The 25,979-nt window shown below is 63.5% G+C and overlaps 9 protein-coding genes across 9 annotated transcripts; 5 read left to right on the top strand and 4 right to left on the bottom strand.

Annotated features, from left to right (window-relative positions):
• Positions 1-189: 189 nt before the first annotated feature.
• Positions 190-2,416, top strand: BEM1 (phosphatidylinositol-3-phosphate-binding protein BEM1; the record flags this gene model as incomplete). Its single annotated transcript, XM_076646916.1, has 3 exons — positions 190-1,960; positions 2,031-2,341; positions 2,405-2,416. The coding sequence occupies 3 exons, from the start codon at positions 190-192 to the stop codon at positions 2,414-2,416; spliced, it is 2,094 nt and encodes a 697-aa protein (XP_076507677.1).
• A 397-nt stretch (positions 2,417-2,813) lies between these two features.
• JCM10292_003191 (homocitrate synthase) lies at positions 2,814-5,064 on the top strand (the record flags this gene model as incomplete). The annotated part of the gene is made up of 9 exons (XM_076646915.1): positions 2,814-2,996; positions 3,127-3,163; positions 3,264-3,485; positions 3,556-4,014; positions 4,173-4,232; positions 4,307-4,436; positions 4,523-4,535; positions 4,604-4,737; positions 4,869-5,064. 9 exons carry the CDS (start codon positions 2,814-2,816, stop codon positions 5,062-5,064), a joined length of 1,434 nt encoding a protein of 477 aa, XP_076507676.1.
• A 522-nt stretch (positions 5,065-5,586) lies between these two features.
• JCM10292_003190 (uncharacterized protein) lies at positions 5,587-11,028 on the top strand (the record flags this gene model as incomplete). The annotated part of the gene is made up of 10 exons (XM_076646914.1): positions 5,587-6,437; positions 6,492-8,388; positions 8,447-8,533; positions 8,595-9,199; positions 9,259-9,495; positions 9,559-9,759; positions 9,816-9,970; positions 10,027-10,407; positions 10,470-10,623; positions 10,689-11,028. 10 exons carry the CDS (start codon positions 5,587-5,589, stop codon positions 11,026-11,028), a joined length of 4,908 nt encoding a protein of 1,635 aa, XP_076507675.1.
• A 177-nt stretch (positions 11,029-11,205) lies between these two features.
• On the bottom strand, positions 11,206-13,116 carry JCM10292_003189 (uncharacterized protein; the record flags this gene model as incomplete). The annotated part of the gene is made up of 6 exons (XM_076646913.1): positions 11,206-11,413; positions 11,473-11,903; positions 11,965-12,633; positions 12,697-12,801; positions 12,861-12,974; positions 13,066-13,116. 6 exons carry the CDS (start codon positions 13,114-13,116, stop codon positions 11,206-11,208), a joined length of 1,578 nt encoding a protein of 525 aa, XP_076507674.1.
• A 294-nt stretch (positions 13,117-13,410) lies between these two features.
• LCB1 (serine C-palmitoyltransferase LCB1) lies at positions 13,411-15,611 on the bottom strand (the record flags this gene model as incomplete). The annotated part of the gene is made up of 6 exons (XM_076646912.1): positions 13,411-14,079; positions 14,146-14,241; positions 14,300-14,407; positions 14,464-14,816; positions 14,873-15,188; positions 15,312-15,611. The coding sequence occupies 6 exons, from the start codon at positions 15,609-15,611 to the stop codon at positions 13,411-13,413; spliced, it is 1,842 nt and encodes a 613-aa protein (XP_076507673.1).
• A 219-nt stretch (positions 15,612-15,830) lies between these two features.
• On the bottom strand, positions 15,831-16,814 carry OPI10 (Opi10p; the record flags this gene model as incomplete). The annotated part of the gene is made up of 6 exons (XM_076646911.1): positions 15,831-15,888; positions 15,950-16,324; positions 16,397-16,423; positions 16,503-16,649; positions 16,711-16,720; positions 16,793-16,814. The coding sequence occupies 6 exons, from the start codon at positions 16,812-16,814 to the stop codon at positions 15,831-15,833; spliced, it is 639 nt and encodes a 212-aa protein (XP_076507672.1).
• A 571-nt stretch (positions 16,815-17,385) lies between these two features.
• Positions 17,386-20,149, top strand: JCM10292_003186 (uncharacterized protein; the record flags this gene model as incomplete). The annotated part of the gene is made up of 10 exons (XM_076646910.1): positions 17,386-17,895; positions 17,963-18,264; positions 18,322-18,668; positions 18,730-18,772; positions 18,828-18,985; positions 19,042-19,627; positions 19,687-19,716; positions 19,787-19,950; positions 20,012-20,050; positions 20,106-20,149. The coding sequence occupies 10 exons, from the start codon at positions 17,386-17,388 to the stop codon at positions 20,147-20,149; spliced, it is 2,223 nt and encodes a 740-aa protein (XP_076507671.1).
• Positions 20,150-20,389: 240 nt separating this feature from the next.
• Positions 20,390-21,784, bottom strand: TRM7 (tRNA methyltransferase TRM7; the record flags this gene model as incomplete). The annotated part of the gene is made up of 9 exons (XM_076646909.1): positions 20,390-20,420; positions 20,481-20,588; positions 20,650-20,824; positions 20,900-21,056; positions 21,111-21,287; positions 21,349-21,409; positions 21,465-21,498; positions 21,563-21,661; positions 21,727-21,784. 9 exons carry the CDS (start codon positions 21,782-21,784, stop codon positions 20,390-20,392), a joined length of 900 nt encoding a protein of 299 aa, XP_076507670.1.
• A 1,194-nt stretch (positions 21,785-22,978) lies between these two features.
• JCM10292_003184 (uncharacterized protein) lies at positions 22,979-25,425 on the top strand (the record flags this gene model as incomplete). Its single annotated transcript, XM_076646908.1, has 10 exons — positions 22,979-23,122; positions 23,259-23,683; positions 23,769-24,371; positions 24,445-24,512; positions 24,612-24,668; positions 24,743-24,760; positions 24,888-24,971; positions 25,036-25,136; positions 25,225-25,312; positions 25,373-25,425. 10 exons carry the CDS (start codon positions 22,979-22,981, stop codon positions 25,423-25,425), a joined length of 1,641 nt encoding a protein of 546 aa, XP_076507669.1.
• Between the last annotated feature and the right edge of the window lie 554 nt (positions 25,426-25,979).

Here is a 25,979-nt window from a genome sequence, read left to right as displayed (position 1 = left end):
CCCACCCGTGGCTCTGCTCGCAGGAGATCCTCCGCTCGTGTGTGCGCTCGCTCATCTCGCCGTGATACTGCGCCGGAAGGGCTGCGCTTCACCTAATCCGATCCGCATGCTGACAAGCGTGCGCCGCACCGACAGCCGCCCTCTTGGCCCGCCGAACCCTTCCTCGCACCCGCGCCCCGCTCATCACGCATGAAGGGCATTCGTCGGTCCCTCAACAAGGACCGCATCGGCGCGCCCGCCTCGAGCGCACAAGGAGGCAAGACTGCCGTCCCGCCCCCGTCCGCCTACTCGCAGCGCCCCTCAGCCGCACCCGCGCCAGCACCGCCTAAGCGGGTCATCCGCGCGACAGCGGCGTACCGCGCCCAGTCGCCGCAAGAGCTGAGCTTCGAGTCGGGTGACTTCTTCCACGTCGTGAGCGACGAGGGCGGCGACGAGTGGTTCGATGCCGCGAACCCCATGACGGGCGCGAGGGGGCTCGTGCCGGCGTCGCACTTTCAGGTCCTCGGGCGCAACGTGCGCGAGACGGCGATGCAGGGGCAAGGGGGCCCGGGGAAGAAGACGTCGATTGGGAGCGCAGGCGGGAGCAGCGGGCCGTCGAGCCCGTACGGCGCGCCGGGTGCACCAGGGTGGAAGGCGGGCGCACCGGCACTGGCGGGCGCAGCGCGGCAGACGAGTGTGGACACGGGCCGGACGCCCAATTCGGCGTCGCCGTCGGGGAGCGCGAAGAGCGCGGGGCGCCCGCCGTCGCAGCCTGCGCCCAAACACCAGCCGCTGTACGGTGTCGTCCAATACGACTTTGTCGCCGAGCGGCCAGACGAGCTCGACGCCAAGCGCGGCGAGCCCATCATTGTCATTGCGCAGTCGAACCACGAGTGGTTCGTCGCCAAGCCGATTGGGCGGTTGGGAGGGCCGGGCCTCATCCCCGTCGCATTCGTCGAGATTCAGGACATGGCGACGGGCAAGCCGGTCGAGAACGTTGAGGAGCTCATTCGGAGTGCGGTCGTGCCCAAGGTCGAGGAGTGGAAGAAGATGACGGCCGACTACAAGCAGGCTTCGATCCCGCTCGGCCGCTTCGACTTTGGGCAGCCCTCCGACTCGACTGCCTCGTCCGCCTCGACCAGTGCAGCACCGACCTCCACTGTTTGCGCTGCCACTCCTTCTTCCTCCTCGGCGCAGCAGCAGCCAGCACGTTCGTCCTACGATAACCACCACCAGTACTCGCAGCAATATCAGTCGCCGACAGGCGAGACGATGAGTCCGCAAGGCGATGCCTACGACCCGCGCTACTCGTACTCGCGCGAGCGACGACAGTACGGGCTCGTCACGTCGGCGTCGGTCGAGTCGTTCCACCAGGAGGAGGGCTCATTCTGGTTCCACCTGCGCGCGTTCTTCTCGACGGGCGCATCGCTCGTCCTTTACCGCCTGTACCAGGACTTCTACGACTTCCAGATCGCGCTCATGGACGAGTTTCCCGTCGAGGCCGGGCGGCTACCAGGCGACGACGGCCGCACCGAGCGCATCCTGCCGATGATGCCCGGGCCGACCGAGTACGAGGACGAGGTCGTGTGCGCGCAGCGCGTGCACGACCTCTCGATCTACCTCTCGGACCTGTGCGCGCTGCCCGAGCGCATCCGCGGTTCGGGCCTCATGTACGAGTTTCTCGTCCCGCGCGCGGGCGACGTCGAGGTCTCGCCCGGGCACGCGCAGGTCGGCGACGAGCCGAGCCCCGTGCCGAGCCAGGGGATCGAGAACCAGTATGGCGAGCTTGTCGACTACCTCGACCAGCTCGACGGCGGCGGCGGCGGCGGGGCGGCGGGGCAGGCGAGGCAGTCGGGCGAGGACCAGCGCGGGTACGCGAACAACGTTGCGGAGCAGATGGGGCGGATGAGCCTGAATGGCTCGAGGGGGGACGGGCAGTATGGGCAGCAGGACGACTACCGGCGGCAGTCGGCGCAGCGAGGTTACGATGGCAAGTCTCGCGCGCCGCTTTCGAGGAAAGTTCCCCAGCTGACGCTGCTTCACTCGCGCAGACCGGCAACAACCGCAGCAAGATCCGTACTACAGCTCGGCGCCGGCGCCGCCGATGGGCAACGCCAACGTCGGCGTCCCTTTCATCAAGATCAAGATCTTCCACCGCAACACGGACGACCTGATTGCGATCCGCGTTCCGCCGACCGTGTCGCACGCTGCGCTGCTCGACAAGGTGCGCGAGCGCCTCGGGAGCGACGTCACGCAACTGCGCTTCCGCGAGGAGGCGGGCGCGGGCGGGGCGCAGTTTGTGAGCCTGCTCAACGATCTCGACCTTGAGCGGTGGGTGCGCAGCGGCGCAAAGCTCGTCTTGGTGCGTTCCATCTTTCCGCCCCATCTCCTTTTGAATTGAGGCTGACGACTCGCTCGTGAGCAGTATGCAGATTGATTTGCGAGAGGAGACGAGGGATGGGAGCCGGGGTCCGACTTGGCGTTTTCGCTGTTCGTATTTCTAGGGCGTATACAGGGTGTGCACCGTACTTCGCTGCAATTCGCGCTGAGCGTCGATTAGGGTGACGCCGGTGAATTGACTCGGAGAGGGTCATTGGTCAGCGAGGAGGTAGAGGTTGCGTTGTGGTGCTGAGTGGGAGAACTGCCCGGCCGGATGGAGCATACAAGGTGCAGGTAGCAGTACCGAGTCAATACGCCGCGGTAGTAATGGCCGTGGCAGCGGCCGAGAGAGCCGAGGCCCAAGTCAACGCAACGCCAGCGCCGAAGCGCAAGCTTTCGCCTGCGAGTCCTGCAATTCGCTCCTCCCGCCCTCTCCCAGTCCGAGCCAGACCACCATGTGCCCCTCTGCAGCTGCTGCGGCCGCCAACGACACCATCACGGTCCCCACGACCGAGGGCGCCGTCCCGCCCGAGTTCCAGGCCGTCGACTCGTCGGCTGCCACCAAGAACGGCGCCGCCGCCGCCAACCCGCAGCAGCGCAACCCGTATGCGTCCCGCGCATCCGACTTCCTCTCCAACGTGCGTCCCGCCCTGCACTCGAACCGCGCCCAGACGTCGAGATGCGCCCGCCCGACGTTTCCGCTGCCTCATCTTCCCGCAACCTTGATCTCACCGATGCTGACCCGCTGGGTGCTCGTGCTGCCCCCAGACCTCTAACTGGAAGATCATCGAGTCGACCCTCCGTGGTGCGCACCCCTCTCCTCGCTCTCGTCCCCCGGCTGCGGCGAGCGAGCGCCGTCATATCTCGGGCAACTGCATGCTGACCCCTTCGACGCCCGCAAACAGAGGGCGAGCAGTTCGCCAATGCCTTCTTCGATACCGAGACCAAGATGAAGATTGCGCAGGCGCTCTCCGACTTTGGTGTCGAGTACCTCGAGATCACGTCGCCTGCCGCGTCCGAGCAGTCGTACGAGGACTGCAAGCGCATCTGCCAGATGGGCCTCAAGTCCAAGATCCTTACCCACATTCGCTGCCACATGGACGACGCCCGCAAGGCCGTCGAGACTGGTGCGTCTCGGCTGTCGCCGCTTGCCTCCACTTTGCCAGTGCGAACTCACGCTCTCAATCTCCTACCCAGGTGTTGACGGTGTCGACATCGTCATCGGCACCTCGTCGTTCCTCCGCAAGTACTCGCACGGCAAGGACATCACCTACATCATCAAGTCGGCCATCGAGGTCATCGAGTTTGTCAAGAGCAAGGGCATCGAGGTCCGCTTCTCGTCCGAGGACTCGTTCCGCTCCGACCTCGTCGACCTCCTCTCGATTTACCGCGCCGTCGACAAGGTCGGCGTCAACCGCGTCGGCATCGCCGACACCGTCGGTTGCGCCAACCCGCGCCAGGTGTACGACCTCGTGCGCACGCTCCGCGGCGTCGTTTCGTGCGACATCGAGTGCCACTTCCACGACGACTCGGGCTGCGCCGTCGCCAACGCCTTCTGCGCCCTCGAGGCCGGCGCGACCCACATCGACACCTCGGTCCTCGGCATTGGCGAGCGCAACGGCATCACGACCCTCGGTGGCCTCATTGCCCGCATGTGTGCGTCCTTCTGTTCCACTCGGGTGCTTTCCGGTCGCGTGGGAACCGGCAGAAGGGCTGCTGTCGTGTCGGCGGGCGATGAGGCGTCTCACGCGCCCGGAGGAGCTTGTGTCAATTCGTGGGCTCTGTTCCCTGCTGACCTTCATCAATCCTCACAGACGTTGTCGACCCGGAGTACGTCAAGGGCAAGTACAACCTCGCCATGCTCCGCGAAGTCGGTGCGTTCACCTCCTCTCGCTCTTCTCGATGTCTCCCGAGCTGACGACGAACCCTCGCCGCTCGAATACACAAGAGAACCTCGTTGCGGATGCTGTGCAGGTTAGCGTCCCGTTCAATAACCCTATTACGGGTTTCTGCGCCTTCACGCACAAGGCCGGCATCCATGCCAAGGCCATCCTTGCCAACCCTTCTACCTACGAGATGTGCGATATTCTCTCTCTTCTGAGTCTCAGACGATTGGAAGAACGGTGCACTGACTCGATCCTTTCGCCTTGCCTGCCTGAAACAGTCTCAAGCCCGAAGTCAGCACTCTCTCTTGCCTGCGGTGGAGCTGAAGGAACAATCGCTAACCTCGCACTTGCCCTCTCAGGACTTCGGCATGTCGCGCTACATCGACATTGGCTCCCGACTTACGGGCTGGAACGCCGTCAAGTCGCGTGTTGAGCAGCTTGAGCTCGACATGACCGACGAGCAGGTCAAGGACGTAACGATGAAGATCAAGGAGTGCGTTCTCTCGCTTATGTTAAGACCGTAGCCGGGCTGCGTCGCGCGGGACAGCGTTGCGCATCGCGGTCACGGTCGTCATTGGAGTACCAAGTGAAACTGACCTTCGCCTGCTTCGCACCTTCTCACAGGCTCGCCGACGTCCGCACGCAGTCGATGGACGACGTGGACACCGTGCTCCGCGTGTACCACAAGCACGTCACGTCGGGCAAGCTCGGCCTGCGCCAGCCGGCCGTCTTTGACCAGCTCCTCGCCGAGCACAAGTCGGAGGCGGGCTCGGAGAAGGGCGACGACGAGCCGGTGGCCAAGAAGGCCAAGCTCGCATAAGGAGAGACAACGCCGTTGTGGTGCTCTCTCTCCTGCCTTGCGCGAGCAGGGGTTCCCGCCCCATCGTTCTCGCACAAAAGTACATTTTTCCCGCCGTCTGCGCCTGTCCCCTTGTCCCCTGTAGTGTCGGCTCTGGGACTTTCCCCAGGCCTTTGTAAGACCAGCTTCGTCGTTGCATGCCTTCTATCAGATCCTCGGAAAAAAAGGCGAGACAGCGATCTGCGAATCGGTGATGAGGGGAAGAAGAGTCGCCGGTCCTCAGTCTTCTCGCTCCCATCGTTCCGCTGCGCAGGGGCTGAGCTGCGTGAGTGGCTGTCCTGCTTAACTGGTCCTCACCGCCGCTTCAGAGGCATCGCCCAGTCCGTGTGCTCGCTGCTCTCTCCGTTTATCCTTCGCTCGCAACTGATCGCGCTTCGCTCGTCTGCAGCTTCGCACCCCGCCAACTGCTAGACCCGCTCATCCGTCGGAGAAGCCCTCCCCAGAGGTCCACAGCCCACCGGCGCGCCTTACCAGCCGTGCAGGATGCCCTCATTCCTTCCCGACCCGCCCCCCACTTCGTCGTCCTCGTTCGCAGACGAGGTCGAGCGCGACATGCGCACGCGCACTGCGGGACAGAGCCGTGCAGGGCCGTCCTCCGTCCTCTTTCCGCCCGCTGGGGCGTCTCGTCCTCCGCCTGGAGGACCTGCATCTGCGAAGGCTGGAGCACATGCTCGCACCGGCAGCGCAGGCTCGTTCCTTTTTCCTGCGGGCGGCGCGAGACCCCTCAGTCCGGCTTCGGGCGCACTGGCAAGCGAGCACGGCTCGACAGCGACGATGCTCCCCTACGACCGGCCACACGACCAGCCCGCCTCTGCCCATCTCTCCAACGGCGCCCTGCACCCGCACGCGAGCGGCCCGTCCCGCCCGCTGTCGCACAACAGCTTGCGCACCCGGGCTGGGCACCCTGCGCGGACGAATGGGACGAGCCGGGCGGGCGCGAGCCGGGCGGCGCAAGGGGAGCAGGCGGCTGCCGCGACGGACTACCTCTACGTCGACGAGCAGCGGCGCCGGGGCGACGCCGTGTACGACAGCGCAGACTCGAGAGCGTCGCAGGTGAACGGACGGCCACCACCCAGCGCTTGGCATGGCGAGCCCGCGCATGCGGGAGAGGAGGACGCGGAAGACGACGAACGGGCCGGCCCAATCGACTTCCGCGGGTTTGAAGCGGTCGACGGACAGGGGACGGACGAAGAAGAGGAGGGGCGCCAGAACGGCAACCTGAGCCCCGAGGAGGCATGGTACTTTTTGCGCGAGCTGGTCGGGCAGGAGATCCGGCATGAAGAGGGCTTGCTGTGGAAACTGCGCGACCTCGACATGCCGGAACACGGTGCTGGGTGCGTGATTCGGCCTTTGCTCGGCTCATAGCGATACTGACGCATCCTACGCAGATTCGACGAGAACCTCGACCCTCGCGAAGCACCGATCTTGCGTTATCTCATTCGCCACTTCCTCCTCACGCTCCCGCTCGTCCGCGATACCGTTTCCGATGGCGACATCCCGTCGTTTTGGACCGAGGGCCTGCATCCCGTCATCCGCGCGCTCCATGATGCCGACCTTTCGAAGGCGATTGACCGCGGCGCATCGGGCACGGCGGCGCATCCGTATGGCGCTGTCCGTAAAGCGCTCGAGCGCTTCGTCGCAGCCGGTCTCAAGCTTAGCAGCTCGACGTACGAAACGCAAGTACCCGAGCCCGCAGCCCCGCCCATGGTGCCGCAGCTGTCGACCTCGTCCCAGCGATACAACTTTCAACCGGCCGCGACGTCCAGCGAACGTGAGGCCGCTGCGGTGCACTCAGCCAGCAAATCTCGGCCTATGTCTGCCTCGACTTCTGGCTCATCGTCCTGGTCGCGCCGTTTCTCGTTGAACCGCCTCTTCGGCTCGACGAGCGGCGCGCCGGTCACGGCAGCGCCGGGCAGTCCACCACGCATCCCGCTGCCGATGCCATCCTCGCCTTTCAATCCGTCGGAACCGTCGTCGCTGCAGGACCCGGCCGACTCGCAACCCGACTCTCGTCGCACGTCTGCGGGACCGGCGCGGCCCGACTCATCCCTCCTGCCATACGCGCCCTCTTCCGCCGAGCCCATCGCCAGGGAGGACAGCGAGACTCTCGTACCGCTGGTGCCATCAAGCTACCCGCCTACGTCCGCGCCAGAGGAAGAAGCTGATGCGATGGAGGAGCTGAATCTGTCCCGCACGGCAACCAACATGACGTCTGCGCTCGACTCGCAGAGCTTCGTCACGGCCGCCGAGGCGGGTACGAGTCGTGCGGGGCACAGCGAGGCTGCCAGTCTCCTCGACGAGGAAGCCACAACTCGCTTCCCAGGCGCATTGCCTTTCCCGGCGCCAACAGCAGGGCTTCCACCCGTTCGCATCGACGAACCGCCGACGCCCTCCTCCAACTACGTGACTCCGGCTGCGAGCGCGGGTCTCGTACCGCCGGCTCCGCCTTTCAGCCGGACCAACAGTTCCGGACCGGCGACCGACACTGAGGGCTTCGAGTACTACCCGTCGGATGGCGCGCTGACGCCGACGCAGGACAAGGCGTCGTCCGTCGATGGTCAGCGTTCATCGGCCCCGGAGACCGAGTCCCCTTCAACACCGAAGGGCAATCAGCGCGAGCTTAATGTCGAGCCGTACGCGGTCGAAGACTCGGCGCCGCCGTCGAGCAAGTTGCCACCACCGGTGCCCGCAGTCGTTCCCCTCCCGTACCAGTCCGTCACGCCGCCCGAGCCCACCTCGGCGCGCACCAGCACCGACTCGGTGCCTGCGCATCTGCGCCAACCCGCTCGCCCGCGCACGCCGATTCAGATCCCCGCGGCTGGTGCTCGCAGCGCGCTGAACGAGAAGCGCAGCAAGCGCTTCGGGATCGGCAAAATCGTGCAGAACGTCCGGCAGCGCTCCTTCAGCGGTCCCAGCTCGTCGTCAGCGTCGACGGCAGCCCCGGCTTTGCCGTCTCCCAACGAGACTCCTGCTAGTCGCCGTGTTCCCGGTGCTTCAACGACCCCGACGACGTCACCCAAGGACGCCCGCAACGGGTTCGTTGCGCACATGGCTCTCCCGGCTGAGCTCTTCCAGCCTGACATGTACGCGGCTCCGGATGAGCCGTTCACGGACGAGGGCTACGAGCCGCGACTGGCCCTCCCGCCTGTCCTCGTGCCGAAGAATGGCGTTCAGTGGCCCTTCGATGCAAGTGTGCCATTCCTCCAGGGTCCCGACTTTGAGCAGCTCGCATGGGGAGGCTTCGAGGCCGACATTGTCGGCGTGCGCAAGTCGATGTTCTCGCATGTGGGTCTTTCTGCTGATCGCTGCTGTTGGGTAAACACTGATGCACTCTGTCCTGCAGAGCTACATCATTCGCGTTCGACGCCCGGCAAGGCTCGACGAGTTCGTGTTGCGTACGGAAGCGCAGTTCCTCAAGTTCTACCGCAACGTATGGACAAGCCTCCCTGAACTGGTCGTTTCTTTCACTCACCCCGTACCGTCGACTGCAGATCGACAAGGCGTTCCCGCAAGCTCACATCCGCCGCATACCGGCTGGTGACCCGAAGAATGACACCGTAATCCGCCCTCGCCCGACGCTGCAGACGATCGCCAGCGCAACCTCGCTGCATTCGGGTGTAGGTGCGAACGGCTACAACGACACAGCGCCGAGCATCGCGCCGTCGCGCAATCAGTCTCGCCTCCTGAGCGGCCTTCGCGCTGCCGCCGCAGACCCCCACGGCGCGCCGTCCATGTCGCGGACATCGAGTCGCGGGACCGTCGGATCCGCCTTCGCGCGCAGCCTCCGCGCGCAGTCGGTGCACACGCCGGGGGAGGCCAAGATCGTGCGGCAGCGTCGCTCGCGCCCGGCGAGCCTCTCCGTCTCGCACCTCGCGCGCCCTCAGTCGGCCGCAGGCAGCTACCGTTCGTATCCGACGAGCTTTGGCTCGCGCCTCGCATTTCCCGCCGAGATTGGCAAGAAGATGCCGCCGCATGACCCCCGCCGGCGGGCGCTGAGGGCGTGGCTGCGCGATGTTCTCAGCGTGCGCACGGTCGGGCACCACAAGGAAACGGCGGCTTTCCTTCTGCTCGGCTCGGTGATCCCGCGCGATTCGGAGTACGTGGCACGTCCTGTGCTCCTCTTCGCTGCGCTCAACTGACTTCGTCCCATCACAGCGTCATGGACATCGCCAAGCGCGAAGCAATCGACGACGCTCGCCGCAACGTCCGCTCCAATGACGCGCAGCAGTCGATCGAGCAGGTCCGCACGACGAGGAAACACTGGTCCGTCGTCGAGAAGGACATCATCCACGGCGAGGGACTCGGCGAGATCTCGGAGGCGATCAAAACAACGAGGGCAATCGACGGCCTTCCTGACAAGTATCAGAAGGTCCTCGAGAGCCTGCGCAATGAGTGCGTCCCAGTTCTTCTGTCGGCATCTCGAGCGTCGTTGACATGTCCCGCGCCCTCTCGCAGTCTCGCTCAGACGATCTACGAGATTCTCGTCGAATCCGAGTCGGCGAACTCGACGTTCAGCAAGCTCAAGGCACTGCACAACACGTTCCCCTGGTTCCTCGCCAAGCAAGCGCTGCGCATCAAGGGCTCCAACCTCATGACGCGGGCGCTGCAGGACCTCCTCATCTCGCGCCGCTTTGGCGGCAAGAGCTTGCTGCAAAAGTGCGTCTTCTCACGTAAAATATCAAGTGCTGCGGGCCGACCCGGTCTCTACGCAGGATCCTGTCCATCACGCTCGACGACGACCCGTCCCTCCTTGCCCGGGAGATGGACCGCATCCAGGCGCGCATCGGCAGCGCTGTCATGGTCGAGAAGCTCAATCTCTTCGTGCATGAGACGCGGGAGAAGAAGGCCATCATCCGACGCTATGCAGGTGCGTGCTCCTCGTTGCGGGTAGAAGGACACCGTCTAAGAGCTCTCCCTCCACAGAGGAGAACAACATCGAGCTTGTGCTCTGCATCGTCCGCGGCGCCGACGAGCCCCGCCTGCCCGGCTTCGAGCTGGAGCGCGTGACGGCAGCGAGCAAGGCGTATCGCAAATGGGCCAAGACAGGCCCAACGCCGCTCGCGAAAGTGCAGGTCAAGGACCCGGACGTCCGCCTCGTGCTCGACCTGCAGGCGTACCTCCGCCTCGCCTCACGCGACCGCGACTCAACCGTCTTCCGGCAGCTTCTCGCCCACGAGGAGTTTGCGTCCGCTATCGAGGTCGTGGCGCAGCCGTTCGTTGAGCTCCTTAAGCGGACCTACAAGGTCGGGCGCGGCGCCCAAGCGCTGTCGGACCTGCAGAAGTTCATCGACCAGCTCATCATCAGTGCGTCAATGCATCGCGTCTAGCCGTTGAGAATTTCATGCTCATGCGCTCGACTATCACAGTCATCGACGCGCTGCGGAGCCGTGTGCAGGACCCGCAAAAGAGTGTACGCGTAATCTCGCGGTTGCTCCAACGGCACCAGCAGAACCTTTATTCCTTTGTGCGCTCTGTGCATCGCGGCGAAACCATCGTTGAAGAGTTCCTTCAGTGGGCTTGGTGCGTTCCGCTCCCCCCGTTTGCCGGCATTCAGCTAGAGCTGATCGTACATTGCGGTCGTGTAGGACCGCCTCCGTCTTCCTCCGCCGCGGTCTTGCCCAGCCGATTGACCTGGACGAGCTCATTCCGGCCGAGCGGTCCGAAGACAGGTCGTACCTGTTCGAGGAGCTCGAGGATCTCGTCGCCTTTGAGCGCGTCAAGCGCCTCGACGCCTTCCAGGCTGCGTGCAGGCGTCAGGCCGGCGACGTCGATGCAGACGACCCCATCCTCGTCGAGGGTGACGGCAAAGGCCGCAGTCGGGTCGAGCCTTTCATCGACCCCAAGCCTCGCAAGCCCGCCCTCTCGGAGGTACCCTTGTATGCGGCAGCGTTCCGCGAGCAGCTCAAGAACGTCTTCTCGGTTTGAGGATGTGTATCATGTCGGATGGAGCGCAGTTCCCCATTCGTTTCGTTTTGATACCCCAATGTCTTGCTACCCTTATCACTCCCTCTCGCTCGTAGTGCTCACATTCTAATCCAGATCTGCAATCTCTCGAGATTGAAGAATACTGGTAGAGAAGGACTGCAGCAGGTAACGGCGAGTCTACTTCTTCCGCCCCTTGCCCTCAAAGCCAGGGCGCCCCTTCGACCGCGCCTTGCCGCTGCTGCTCGACACCTTCTTGCCCTGCTGCTTCTTCGGCTTGATGCCAGCCTTCTTGTCTTTCGCCTGCTGCTTGCGCGCCGCGAGGTTGGCGTTTCGCTTAGCCACCTTGTCCGAGATCGTCTTCTCCACCGTCGCCTTGCGGTCGTTCCTGCGGGAGCCGAGTCCGTCAGCGCGGGGTCAAGTAAGAAGAGAGGGAACTCTACGCACCAGGCCTTAGCGCTCTTGCGCTTCTCGCGCTCCTGCCGCTTTGCCATCTTCTTGAGCCTCGTCTCGTCGTCGCGCACCTTCTCGCCCTCTGCCTTGAGCAGCACCTTCTCCCACCGCTCCTTCTCCTCCTTCTTCTCACGCTGCTCGGGCTCGAGCGCGTCGAGGCGCTCCTTGCGCTTCGAGAGGATCTCGAGCGCCTGGTTCGCATCCTTCGGCAGCGCGTGGCGGTTCTTCTTGAGCGTGCCCGACGCCGCCTGCAGCTTCTTGAGCGCTTTCGGCGCCATGCCGGCAATGTTAGCGCGCTCCGACTGCGAAGTGAAGTCGAGGTTCGAGAAGGCGATCGAGCTGGGGTTCGACGTCGAGGCGGAGGAGGAAGCGGCGGCGGAGGCGTCGTAGGGAACAAGCGAGTGCGAGTCATCCATGTCGTCGCCCTGCTCAGCGTGAGGAGCGTGAGCACAAGAAAAGTAGCTGAGCAGCCGAAGCGAGACGCACCTTGGCTTTCTTCCGCGGCCGCTCGTCGTCCTGCTGCGCGTTCGCCTTCCCACCGCCCTTGCGCCCATTGCTCGGCTCCGTCGCGCGCTTCTTCGCCCCATCGCTCTTCTCCTGCAGCCGGCGCTCCTTGAGCTTTTTGCGCCGGTTGTCGCGCAGTGCCGCGCGGCGCCTCCGCTCCGCAAGCAGGTCGTCCTTGCTTGTCACCGTGCCCTCGTCATCCTCCTCCTCCTCGTCGTCGTCGCCTGCCTCCTCGTCCTCGTCGTCACTGCCAGCAGCAACGGCGCGCGAAGCAGGCGCCGCCGCGCCGCGCTTCTTCGCTTGGATCTCGGCAATCCTCCGCTGCAGCTTGGCGCGCAGGTCCGTGATCGTCGGTGCCGCGCCGTCGTCGGCGGCATTTGCCAACGACTTCTTGAGAACGCCGCGCTCGTCAAGCTCGAGCAGCTCGCCGTCCTCGTCGTCCGAGTCGGCGAAGCCCTCCTCGTTGGGCGAGTCGGCGTCCTCCCACTCGCCCTCGCTAGCGCCGTTCATCTCGCCGTCCGACGACGCAGCATCGTCCGCCGAAGCAGCGTCCGAGTCGTCCGAGTCGGCAGCACGCTTCTTGCCCTTGGCCGTGGCGGAGAGCTTGGCCGCCTGGATCTCGGCGATTGTCTTCGGCTCGTCCGGGTCGTACTGCGTGCGCGACTCATCGTCAGCGCTTCCACGCAGTCAGGAAAGCGCATCAGATGAACGGACCCTCGCCAGCCGAGCCTCGCGCTTGGCCTCGTTCTTCGCGGCACGGACCGACTCGTCCTGCTTCGCCTTGCGCAGCGCCTTCTTCTGCGCCTTTGTGAGCTTGCCCTGTGCAACTCAAACGCGTCAGCGGAGCCCTGGGAGCGGCATGAGGGAGCGAGGCGGACCTGCGGGACCTTCGGGTGGTCGTCCTCGTCGTCCGAGTCGGGGCGGATGTAGTACTTTGCCGGGACGTGCTTCAGGAGCTCGTCGAAAGAAGCATTGTGCGCCTCCAGGCTCGCCTAAAACAGCGAGAGCACGGCAAGTAGCGCCGAGGCGGGGTCAGTCTGAGCTCGGCCGGCGCAGCGGCGAGAGCGCGGCGGGAGAGCGCACCTTGAGCTCGGCTGGAGCCTTGGTGCTCTGCTGTGCACTCGCCGGAGCCATCGTTGCTGCTCGAGAGTCGAGACGCGAGCGAAGAGAATCAACGCTTCCGCCTCCGCGCTGATGAGAATCGTCGCGTCGCCGACTCGTCCTGGGATAGCGCGAAGGAGCGTCCTAAGGTCGTCACAAGATGACAGCAGACGTTGCTTAAGGGCGGAAGCAAACGAGGCGATGTGTACTCTCCGTCTCTTCAGCAGCAGTGCCGAATCGGCGAATTAAGGTGATGCAAGAGGCGTGGTCCGCTAGATATTCGGTACAAACAGGTCGATACGTGATAGAAGGAGAGGAAGCCCGCGCCTACTTCTTGCCCTTGCCCAAGACCTTGGCGACGGCACTCTTGACGACGCCGCCGGCCTTCTCGATCTCCTTCTTCGAGAGGGCCGACGTGACGCAGATGCGGATCGACGGGCGGTGCTCGACGAGCTCCTGCGCCCAGTTGCGCTTGGTCGTCGTGAGGAGCACGCCGTTCTCGGCCGCGGCGTCGACAATCTCCTGCAGGAGGCGCTCCTGCTCGTCGCGCGCCGACTCGGCCTCGATCCGCGCCTGCGCGTCCGCGAGCGCGTTCTTGCCCCCGCTCCCGCCCCGCAGCGACGGGTACCCGACCGCGCCCGGTGCGGGCTGCACGATGATGGGCTGCGGCGGCGGGTGCGACACGTTCGAGTGGCTCCGCCCGCGACCTGTCACGCCCCCGTCGGCTTTCGCCTGCGCCTTGTGCAGCGCGTCGAGCGCGCTCGGCTTGACCGTGAGGTGGATCAACGGCGACAGCTCGGCGGAGAAGATCTCGATCGTCGGGATCTGGTCGAGGATGTTGCGCAGCGTGCGGACGTTGGCGGGAAGCGTTGCGAGCGGGTGGGTCGGGTTGGTCGAGGCGAGCGGAGTCGACAGGAGCGCGATTGCTTCGGAAGCGGAGACGGCGAGAAGCGGAGGGAGCGAAGCGGAGAAGACGTTGGCAGGCGAGTTGATGCGCTGTAGTCACGACCAAACGTGTCAGTCGGTGATCTGCACCTCCACGTGGGTGCCAAGGAGCCGCACCTGGTGCATGACAACGTCGTGACTGCCGCCGCAGAAGCCACCGCCCGACGCAATCGAGTTCGACAAGGTACCCATCAGGATGTCGACGCTGGAAGCCTGCGAATGCAACCAATCAATCATGCGACGCGCGGAAAACTGTAAGCTGGGAACGCACGGGGATGTCAAAGACTTCGGTCACGCCGCGGCCAGACTTGCCGACCGCGCCGAAGGACCATGTCTCATCGAGGATGAGGCGGTACTTGTACTTGTACTTGAGCTCCATCTAATCGACAGCCCGGATGAGCATATGTGCTTATAGAGGGATGGGACTGTACGCACCACTTTCGGCAGGTCCACCATGCTGCCGTCGCACTCAAAGATGCCCTCGGTGATGATGAAGCGGCGGCTCGAAGTCGGGTTGCGCTTGTACTTCTTGTCGTCCTTCTTGATGCTCTCGAGGATGCGCTCGAGCCCCTCGTAGTCGCCGTGATCGTACCAGCGCACGGTTGAGCGCGAGATCTGGATGCCCTTCTGGATCGCGAACGACACGCCGCGGTCGGCGACGATGATGTCTCCGCGCTTGCAGAACGAGGGAATTACGGAGGACGAGCAGCTGAATCCGGCGGGGTAGACGATGGTGGCGGGAATGTTGAGGAACGCAGCAATGTCGCGCTCGAGTTCGAGGTGGACGTCTGTGTGCAGTACGGTCAGCGCGGTATCGCGGTCCCGCCGACCGTGCGAGACGCACCAAAAGTGCCGTAGAAGCCGGAAGGGCCGCAACTGCCGACGCCGTACCGCCTGAGCGCTTGCACCGCCTTATCCTTGATCCGCTCGTGTCCGGCGAGGCCGGCAAAGTTGGCCGACGCGAGGTTGATCACCTGCTTGCCCGGCTGATCGAGCGCGAGCGGGTGCGCCGGGTCGTGCGGGTCCTGCCCCGGCTGCGGGAAGATGACTTTGGGACGCGGGCCAGTCGAGCCGACGAGGATGGGAGGGTGGAGAGGCGTCTCTTGGTTGGGCGGGAGGAGCGGCTCGGGCGCCCACTCGGCGACGAGCTCGTTGATCTCCTGCACGTGCGGGACAACCAGAGTCAGGCGATCTTCTCTGGCTACGATCTGCCGCTGCCGAGGTGCGGCGCAGCAACAACAGCTCGTCGCATTGTCATACTCGCCCGAGACGCGTCGGCGCACCTTTTCGCTGAGTTTGACAAAGTTCTTGCCCGAGTCCTCGCCCTTTGTGCGGGCCATGAGGTACGTGCGGACGATGAAGAAGACGAGGAGGACCTCGAGGACGGTGCGGAACGGGTCGTCCTGGTGGCTCGCCTTGAGATAGCGCCACACGATGGCGCTGCCCGGCACGCGCGACGAAACCTCGCTCAGGCGCGCGAGCGACGACGAGAGCGCGGCGACGAGGTCGGCACCGGGCAGCGCCGAGGGCGACGCGGGCACGGGCGTCGCGAACGCCGCGGGCGTGACGAGCGGAGAGGCCATCGTGGAGGTGCAGCACTGGCACGCACGCTCGCTCACTCGGTGGGCGGGCGAGGCGGAGCAAGTTCGGCGATGAGCAAGCCGGAGCGCGCGAAGACGAGACGCGACCTCCGGACTCGACCCGCTCACCTCGCGCTGCTCGAGCGGAAACGACTTCTACTGCAATGCGAGTGCATACAAAGTACAGGGAAAATATACAACAGGCGCGAAGAGCGCACTTCCTCAATCCGTCCGCAGCAAGAAACCCACGCCCGTCGTCTTCAGCTTGCGCTCGAATTCCCTGCCAGAGAAATCGAGTCAGTTCAGCCGAGTCACATCAGGCGCACGATCGGGAGACGCACCGGTACCATCGGTCGAACGCCTGCGTCGGGATCCACGACCCGGACCCGTCTGGCAGCGGCTGTGCAAAGCCCGACACGGCGTTGACCAGGTTCTTGCCGACGAGGCCCGCGAGGAGGACCGGGTCTGGCGGCGCGGCGGCGGACTGTGCGGGGACGAGGGCGGTGGACGACGAGGGGTTGGCGGCGGCGCCTGCGGTCGTCTGCCCGACGGCGGCTACTTGCGCCTCGACGGCTGCGAGCGGTTCGCACGAGATGCCGAGAGTGTAGGTCGTCGAGGCAGTTGCTGTTGCGCCAAATGTCGTAGCTTGCGCTGCCGACGAGGGGATGAAGGTGCCGCGCAAGCGGAAGATGGCGGATGGCTTCTGATTCGTCAGCCTGTCGGAGCCTCGAAGGTCAGCCAGCGCTCGAATATGGCAATAGAGTACATTCAAGGATAACGAGACGCACCCGCCGATAACGGCCCACCCTTTACCGCTGCAGAAGCGCAGAGCAAGGGGAACATTGGGGACGTTAGCTGACGCACAGGCCTTCGAGAGATCGCGCTCGAGCTCACGGCATGTCAAGGTGGACTGTAGCACCGTATCCGTCGGGGAAAGCAACCTGGCCAGTCATGAAGACCGAGATGTGGTTGAGGCTGGGTGCGTCCGGGATGGTGACGGCGAACTTGTCGCCCGCTCCCGGCACTGCCTCGATGGGCTGTCTGGAATGAGAGTTCTCAGGTCAGCTCTGGCTCGCTGCGGGGCTACGGCGAGGCGACGCACACCATTCGGCCTGAGCGAGAGAAGGTCGGCGAGAGTGAGCGGGGGGAAGAGCGAGAAGGAGACGCGGGAAGACAGTGCGTACCTGGCACGATCAGAGCAAACATCTTAGAGTGATGGCACGGAGCACAGACGACAGGAGCGCGAGCGAAGGCAGCAACGACGAGGGAAAGCACCGCCTCGTGCGTTCGTTCCGCGCCCCGTCTTCGACCCGAGCGACACGTCATTTCCTCGCGGGCATGATCCGCGGCTGCGTGACTGGATCTTGTGGTTATGCTGCAGCTCACACAGTATGCCACATGCGGGTTTAGAGTGCGCCATCACATGACGTTGCAGCGCACGACACTGACTGCACGAGGTCGAGAGTAGAGACGGTCCCGTACGAGTCAAGCACGTCCAGACTGCAACTATACGTCTGTCACGACGCGCAGAAAAAGGCGGCTGCCTCTGGCGGAGCTCCCCGTCGAGGTTGCGCGGGCTCTCGATCACTCTGTAGCGGTCCCTCTGCCACGGCTCGTTCTCGGTGTGCTTGCTGTGAACGCGAGTCCTCGCCGTGCAGCTAATCGTCACGGCGTCTAGACACCCGCGCACCACGTTCCCCGCCGGCGACGAGCAGCGCCAGCACCGCCCGTTCTCCTCAACGTGTCGACCGCGCCTCTGCACAGCTCGCACGAGGGCATGCAGCAGCGCCAGAGCTTCAGGGCTGTCCCCAACACGCCCAACTTTACCCTCGCAACTCCAGACGCGCCCTTCCGTGACCTCGCCAACCCCTCTCCCGATCCGCTCCCCGCCGCCAGCGGCTCGGCTGCTGCACCAGCGACCCCGCCAGCCTCGGCAGAGCGTGCAAGCTCGCACGACTACTTCGCCAACGCGGGCACGGGACCTTCGAGCGGCGAAAAGTATCCGCCTGGGAGGCAGGCGAACGGACACACGGCCAACTCTTCCGTCCACCTCCCGCTCCTCGGCATGGACGACGACGCAGACGCACCCTTTGCGGGCTTGCCTCGCGCGTCGGCGGCGCGGCGAAGAAGAAGCGCGAGTGTCGCAGGCCTCGGCGGCTTCCTGCACTCGCGCGCGCGGCTGCATCCTGTCGCGCTCCTCCCGGCCTTCTTCGTCGGGATCCTCGTCGCCATGACGGGCGTACTGGGGCCGGGCTGGCGCAGTGCTCCGCAGACTTCTATGGTCATCGTGCGTCTTTTTCTTTTGTCTCGCGCACCGGAGGCGCACTCGTCTGATCCGTCTCGTCTGCGTGCAGGCACCCACTTCACACGCACCAGCACACGACCGGACAGGACGCAACTACACCCTTCACAACAATGGCCACCTCTACGTCCTGCCCTCGGCGCTCCACCCATCGAGCGACTCGTCGCCCTACTCGGCGCTCGAAGCGTCGCGACTCTTGCCGCATACGATGCAGCACCCGATCTACGATCTGATCGAGAACGCAACGGAGCGGTGGCAGAAAAAGCTCTCGCGACAGAGCAAGACGCTCGAGCAGGCGGTGCGCGAGTACAAGCGGCGGTACGGGCGGAAACCGCCCAAGGGGTTCGACGACTGGTGCGTCCCTTTCCTCCCTCGCCGTGTCAGCCCTTTCGCTCACGCTGTGACGTGTAGGTTCCGCTTTGCGAAGGCCAACGACGTGATCTTGATCGACGAGTTCGACAAGACGTACACCGACATCCTCCCCTTCTGGGCGCTGAGCCCCAAGCTCATCGCGTCGCGCTCGGCGCGGCTGCAGGTCGACCCCTCGACCTTCACGATGGTGATCCAGGGCGGCGAGGTGGCCATCACGGGCGAGCACGCCAAGGACGGCCGCGCAAAGGACCAGGCGGCGCTCATGAAGCGCTGGGTCAAGTGGGTGCCCGACGTCAACGTCACCATGTCGGCGCACGACGGGCCGAGCATCATGATGAACCACGAGGTTCTGCAGAAGCATGTCGAGCTGGGCAAGAAGGGCAAGCGTGCGTTGCGCGTCCTTCTTTTCCTTCGCTTGCCTCCACTGAAACATATCGCTTCACGCAGTGCTCTCGGACGACGAGGCCGACGATGTCGGCGAAGATGCAGGGTGCGCCATGACCCAGACGCTCGTCAGGCGCGAGACTGACGTTCACCTGTCGCAGGTTGTGGGGCTTCCCGCTTGCGTGCCCGCCCAACTCGCGCCTGCGGCGGTGGTACGAGGGCCTCGAGACGGACACGCTTCCGCGCGGCCCGTCGTACATCTCGGACCACCTGCAGACGATGAACATGTGCGAGAACCCGGAGTGGCAGTACCTCCACGGCAGGTCTCGGTCCTTTCGAATCCCCAGGTTCTCGGCTCACGCTCGACATGCGCAGGCTTCACCTCCTGGCCCGGCATCCGCCCGCAGGAGCTGCGCCCGCTCTTCTCGTTCGCCAAGACGACGATGCACTCGGACATCCTCCTCACGCCGCTCGAGCAGTACTGGGACCAGGAGCCGTGGGATCCCGAGTGGGAGAAGAAGGCGCACTCGCAGGCCGTCTGGCGCGGCTCGACGACGGGCGTGTGGTTCGACCGCGGGACGTGGTGGCGCTCGTCGCAGCGCGTGCGCATCTGGTTCATGGGCAAGGACCAGACGGGCTCGTCGCGCGTGCGCTTCTCGGGCGAGGGGCTCGAGACGCCCCAGGGCGTGCCGAGCCTCGTCGAGAAGAACGTGAGCACGCGCGCGCTCATGCAGAAGTACGTCGACTTTGCGTTCACGGGGCGCGAGGGCCAGTGCGACGAGGAGGACGGGTCGTGCGAGGCCGTGCGCCAGCTGTTCGACTTTCAGCGCCAGTTTGGCTGGAACGAGGCCAACGAGTACAAGTTCTTGCTCGACCTCGATGGCAATGCGTGGTCTGGCCGCTTCCACCGCCTGCTGTCGAGCAACAGTGCCGTGCTCAAGTCGACCATCTTCCCCGAATGGTTCGTTTCTTCGCTCCCATCAGGTGATCCGTACACTTGCTGACACTGCCCATCGGTAGGTACGCGGACTGGATCGAGCCGTGGGTGCAGTACGTCCTGCTTGACCCGCCCTGACCCGTCTTCCATCTCGAGCTCATCCATGTTTCGCTCCCTACCCAGCTACATCCCGCTCAAAGTTGACTACACCGACCTGTTCGACATCATGGCCTTCTTCACTGGCGACCTCGACGGGCGCAACGCGCACGATGAGCTCGCCAAGCAGATCGCCGACAACGGCAAAGACTATGCGACGCGCTTCTGGCGATACGCCGACATGGAAGCTTGTGCGTCCCTCGAGCTCTTTGTCTGCACAGAGGCACGGTACCGATCTTCAGCGCGCAACAGATTTCTTCCGCCTTGCGCTGGAATGGGCCCGCGTCAGCTGTGCGTCTCGCCCGTTTTCCCTCGCGTCCACCTCACTCACCCGTCTTCCCCGCAGCACCTGATCGAAGCAAGATGGACTACAACGGTCCCGGCGCTTAGCCCACTCCGTGTCCTCATCTAAAACACGCACTGTACCTTAGACCCTCCTCACCTCATCGCATCCACCCCGCTTTCAACCGCGTCGTCTGCAAGCTTGCATCCCTCTCGCGCACTCGTGTGTATACCCCGCCGCATCCGCCTATCGTCTCATGGGCAAATCCGTTTGCAGTATCTAAGTAATGGGCACAACAGGGGCGAATGCGAGGTCTACGAGAGCGATTCAGCGAGCCAATTGGCCTTTCAGGGGTGCGGAAGAGTCAAAGCGCCGCTTCTGCAAACATAGAACTGGATCAGCGAGCTGCGCGAGTCCCGCGCACGATAGGAAGCGCACCGCTTGAGCTCGAAGTATTCTCGGTACGCCGGCGCGGTCGGCGCTTGCAGCGGTTCGGGCGCGATGTTGTCGGACAGGAGCGGGTAGTGCGTCTCAGAATCGAAGCCACTGTAGACACATAAGGTGAGTTATGTCCCCCGGGAAAAACAGGACCAGCGCAAGGACGCACCTGAGATCGCCGCATGCGACAAAGGGCGCGATGAAGCGCATTGCGCCCTTGACATCGTTTGCCGCACCGCTTGGCGTGGCGGGCGCATCGGCCGTCGAGTAGGAGAAGTCGAGGAGCGGCTTGGTCAGGTCGGGCGAGAAGCCTTCGCGGAAGCCCTCGCACACAACGAAGGCCTCTGTGTCGAGAAGCGGCGCACTCTATTCAGCGCATGCACAGTGACGAGCGCAGACAGCCGCAACCCGACACGCACCCATGCTGCTGTTGCGGGAACTGCGCGGCTTTGCGCAGGTGACGCGGTCGAAGAAGCACCGCAGCTGGTCGTACAGGAGCGTGACGTCGCGGCCGCGGAAAATCTTCGCAACAAAGGTGCCTCCGGGGCGGAGGACGTGCAGCGTGATGTTCAGAGCCTGCGAGGGGGCGAGTTAGCGGGGACGAGATTGAGCCGTTTCAAAAGCACGCACAGCAAGGAGCAGCTGCGCCTGGACAAACTCGTCCAGGTCGTGCAAGCCCGTCACGTCGGGTGCGCCGTCGCAGACGACAAGATCGGCTAGCCTGCCCTTGAAGTGCGAGATGATCTGCTCGGCCGTGCTCGTCTTGGTGATGTCGCCTTCGATCTGCACGACTCCTGGCAGCGGAGCCTGTACACGGGCATGTTCAGCGCGACGACTCGTTCGGGGGAGAGAGCAGGGAGGTGCGCACCATGGGTTGCAGGTCAACAGCGACGATGCGAGCGCTGCCATCGGGTGCTGGAGTTGCCGCACTGCGGATCAAGGACATCAGCGTTGTTCGCGTGTGTAAACACTTCTGGAGCGTACTCAAGCTTCTTCGACAGCACCTGAGACCAAGAGCCTGTGTCACCCGCAAAATCAGTCTGCACCGCCTCGACGAGGAGGACACAGGGAGAGGGACGCACCGGGAGCCGCACAAAGGTCGACACAGCGCTCTACCTGGTCAAAGAGCTGGAACTGCTCGTCCAGTTGCAGCAGCTTGTATGCAGAGCGGGCGCGGTAGCCTGCAGAGGATTCGAGCGATGAGGACGGCGAGCGGGACGAAGAGGAGCAGGACGGGAGTGCAGACCTTCTTCCTTTGCGCTACGGAACCAGATGTCGCGCCGCACGGCCGTGCTTTTGCCCATCGTGCGTCGAGACGGCGGCAGACTTGCGGAGAGATGGAGTTCGTCCGGGTCTCCCTCGAGGATGTTGCTATCACTGCTCGAGCGGTGGCGAGGCGGTGCTTTGCCTGCCACAGTGCAGCTCCTTAGCTACCTGTCTGTGCTCTCCTGGCGTCCCGCCGACGAGTGTCTGCCATACTCTTGTCCTCGTTCTCCCGTTTTCGTCTCTTGCTGCACTCGCTCCTGGCGACTTGCGCCGATGCGAGTATCGCACAGAGAAGCACTGATCGCGTGGGTTGATGCGCTGAGATCCGCGTGCTTGATTTGTGGCTGTGCTCTGTCGAGCCCTGTCAGATCCCGCCGCTTTCGCAAGGCTGTAGAAGACACCATGCGGAAAGATGGTTTCCCATGTTGTGGACGACATGTGCAGCTCGTGGCCATTGCATGAGAGATGGAGTCGCGTTGTGCATGGTCGAGGTGCGTGGCAGCTTCCACACGGCACGGACGACTGCTGCACCTGGAAATGGTCTTCGACATCAACGACACGCGGTGCCAACGCGGTGCTCCTGCGTGATCGACCGCCGAGACCCTCTGCAGTTGCATGGCCCGCGAACGTGCGCTTCGTCGCATGCCGCGAGGCGTTGCCCGCTGTCCGCCAAGTATATCTGGCTGCCCTGGCCCACCCACGCTCGCGAGCGGACAACGTGCTCGAAGATCGACGTCAAGCGCGGGAATAGCGCCTTAAGCACCAATCCTAGCGTCGATGTCGAGATGAACACGGACGTGACATTTCACCTGTCCAGGAGGCGGGCGCGGGACCGGGGTCGAGACTCGCAGCACGGGAAGCGCACGTTCTGCTGTGTTGGCACGTTCTTGCATCTTTCTGCTTCCCCTGAGGTCGCGTGAGGCGCTTAAAGGACTTGTAACGATCTAATAGGTGCGCACAGAGATACGAGGAGTCCTTGTCAGCGCTCTGCTTCCTGATTCTCCTCCGAACGAGCGGGTTCTTGGCAGACTGGGGAGGAGGAGGCACGCTACAGCGATAGAGAACGTGCGCACGCTTTGCAAACACCTCCGACTTTACGGCCTCGATCACCGCCTTTTTTGAAGGTGGTCTGTCGCCGAATTTGGCACGGGCCGCGCCTCGTCCGGCCTTTCGCGTGAATCTGTCGCAACTCTCTCTTCTTCGCCCTCTGTGCGCATACACACCCGCTCAACATGTCGTACGAGACAAAGGAGGCCATCGCGTCCGATTCGTCGCTGCAGCACGGCGCTGCCGCTGCCGCCGTCGACCTCAATGCCCGCCGCCGCGCTGCTCTCGCTGAAATCGACAATGCCAAGTTCTCGTTCTTCCATGTCAAGGTGTGTACTCTGTTGCGTGCCACGTCGTTCAGCCGGTCGCTTTATCTGCCGCCGATGACGAATCTTATGTTGACCTTCTTCGCCTCCTCCTCCTCGTCCTCGTCGTCGGTTTCCTGCTCGTCCTCCGCCTCTCCAGGCTTGCGCTGTTGCCGGCGTTGGCTTCTTTACGGACGCCTATGACATCTTCGCGATCAACCTCGCTGTCGGGGCCATTGGCTACGTCTACAACATGGAGTCGCACAAGGGTGCTTTGACGGCCAACCAGGATTTGGGCCTCAAAATCGCTACGCCTGTCGGCACCCTCATCGGTCAGGTTCTCTTCGGCTACCTCGCCGACGTCGTCGGTCGCAAGCGCATGTACGGACTCGAACTCATCATCATCATCATTGCGACGCTCGGCCAGGCCGTCGCTGGACATGCCCCAGCTATCTCGATCATCGGCGTCCTTGTTATGTGGCGTTTTGTGATGGGCGTGGGCATCGGTGGCGACTACCCGCTCAGCGCGGTCATCACCAGCGAGTTTGCGGCGACTCGCATTCGTGGTCGCATGATGACGGCAACGTGCGTCCCCCTTCCAATGCCTTGGCACTGTGCTTCCTTGCGTCAAGTGGCACCATAGCTGACACGGAATCTTCGCAAACCCCAGCTTCTGGTCGCAGGGATGGGGTCAACTTGGCGCCGCCATCGTCGCGATCGTCTCTCTCTCCGCCTTCAAGACGCAGATTCTCAACGATCCTGTGAATGACGCTCGCCATCTGGACTTCGTCTGGCGGCTCATCATTGGCTGTGGCGCTGTTCCGGGTGCCGTTGCTCTCTACTTCCGTCTCACCTTGCCGGAAACGCCTCGTTTCACCATGGACGTCGAGCGGAACATCAAACAGGCTGCTACGGACGTCGACGCCTTCCTCCAGACCGGTGGTTACGTGCAGGACTCGACGCCGGTCGTCCAGCGCCTCGAGGCACCCAAGGCGTCGTGGCGCGACTTCTGCAACCACTTCGGCCAGTGGAAGCACGGCAAGGTCCTCTTCGGCGCTGCTTACTCGTGGTTCGCCCTCGACGTTGCCTTCTACGGTCTCGGCTTGAACACCTCGATCATCCTCGGCGCCATCGGCTACGGCTCGGTCACGACCGGCACGAAGCAGGAGCAGCGCTACCACACTTTGTTCAACAACGCTGTCGGTAATATCATCCTTGTTGTTGCTGGTCTCATCCCCGGCTTCTGGGCTGCCTTTGCGACCATTGATTGGTGGTGCGTATCTTTCCTCCTCGGACTGAGGTCGTTTCGTCGATTGCGGCTGAGCTCACGTTCCCTTCGTTCACAGGGGCCGCAAGCCTATCCAGCTCATGGGCTTCACCATGCTCACGATCCTTCTCTCCTGCATGGGCTTCGGTGCGTCGCTTCCATAGCCTCTGTTGCTCTCCTCCATCTCGCTTACCGCACCTTGTCTCTTTTTTGCCCCGCCCCCTATTTCCTACCTCTCTGACTCAGGCTACGACAAGCTCAAGGAGAACGCTGTTGGCGCTTTCGTGGCCCTGTATTGCCTGAGTGCGTGACGCCGTGCCGTTACCCACTTGAGAAGGCCGTACTGACTTTCTCTGCATTGCGCTTCTCTCTTACAGCCAACTTCTTCCAGAATTGTGCGTAACTCTGCTCGAAAGGTGAAAGGACCGGGCGGCGGAAGGCTCAACTTGCCGCCGACACACCGGAGGCGAGACCTCTTTCACCGTCCGCTGACCTTCTCGTTCCCAACTCCAATTTGAACAGTCGGTCCCAACACTACTACTTTTGTCATCCCTGGCGAGGTTTTCCCTACGCGTTACCGTTCGACTGCGCACGGTATCTCGGCCGGTACGCCCTGCTCCTTTCTCTCGACCCGTCGAGCTCTTTCCTGATCTCCTGCACTTTCGTTCAGGCTCGGGCAAGCTTGGCGCCATCATTGCGCAAGTGATGGCATTCAAGCTGAAGGACCGTGGCGGCAAGAACGCCTGGGTCAAGCACATCCTGGAGATCTTTGTGCGTTTCGCTTCCGTTCCGAAATTTCATGAAGCGTCCTCGTGCATGACTTCAGACGTTCTGAAGCTGACCATTTCGCATCGTGTAGGCTCTGTTTATGCTTACGGGCATCTTCTCGACCCTCCTTCTTCCCGAGACCAAGGGCAAGAGCCTCGAGGAGCTTTCTGGCGAAGACCGTGCGTTGTGTTCCTGTTTGCCCTCCCAATTTCCAGCACTCACACGGTCGCCAAACGCAGAGGACAACTTCGTTGGCGCCCACCAGCAGGTCAAGGGCGAGCAGCATGCTTGATGCCCGGTTCCAAAAGTGCTAGATCTCACTTCCATTTCCCGTTGTCCACGCTCCACTGCCCACGCTCTCGCTCCTACTCTTCCCCTCTAGCAGCGCCCTATACGAGCGCTTCCTCTGAGGGCGCTTCCTCAGACTTTCCGGGCGGACGCACTTATTTCTTGCGCTCCTTTGTCGGTCCCTTCCCCTCCTCTGTCGTTCACTGGTCTACTATGCAGTCTCCGTCCTCTTGTCATTCATCAATCTTCGTCCTTTCTCCTTGTCGTCGTGTCGAGAGTGAGAGGCGCCCATGCCGACGGGACCGCACGAGTCGCGACGCGTGCGTTCTGTCGCTGCGCAAGGGGCAGCGCTGCTGACATCTTGCCGAGGTGGCCGCGCGATCACATCAACAGTGAAGAATCGGCGCTGTCAAGCTCCGACAAGCAGTTTTAAGCTGGTTCACCAGACGCAACGCGAGCGAGCAAGTATGTAAAGAAAGGTGGCCCTGCTTGCACTGAACTAGCACACTTCGTCACGCTGCTCGGAATATGCCAGTCAGCGACCGAACGTGGTGGAAA

Source organism: Rhodotorula paludigena (genome assembly GCF_050403205.1).
Source record: "Rhodotorula paludigena JCM10292 DNA, Rt_paludigena_JCM10292v1_ctg6, whole genome shotgun sequence".
Taxonomy (NCBI): Eukaryota; Fungi; Basidiomycota; class Microbotryomycetes; order Sporidiobolales; family Sporidiobolaceae; genus Rhodotorula; species Rhodotorula paludigena.
The sequence above is the reverse complement of the archived record's forward strand: the minus strand, read 5'-3'. Positions and strand labels throughout refer to the sequence as shown.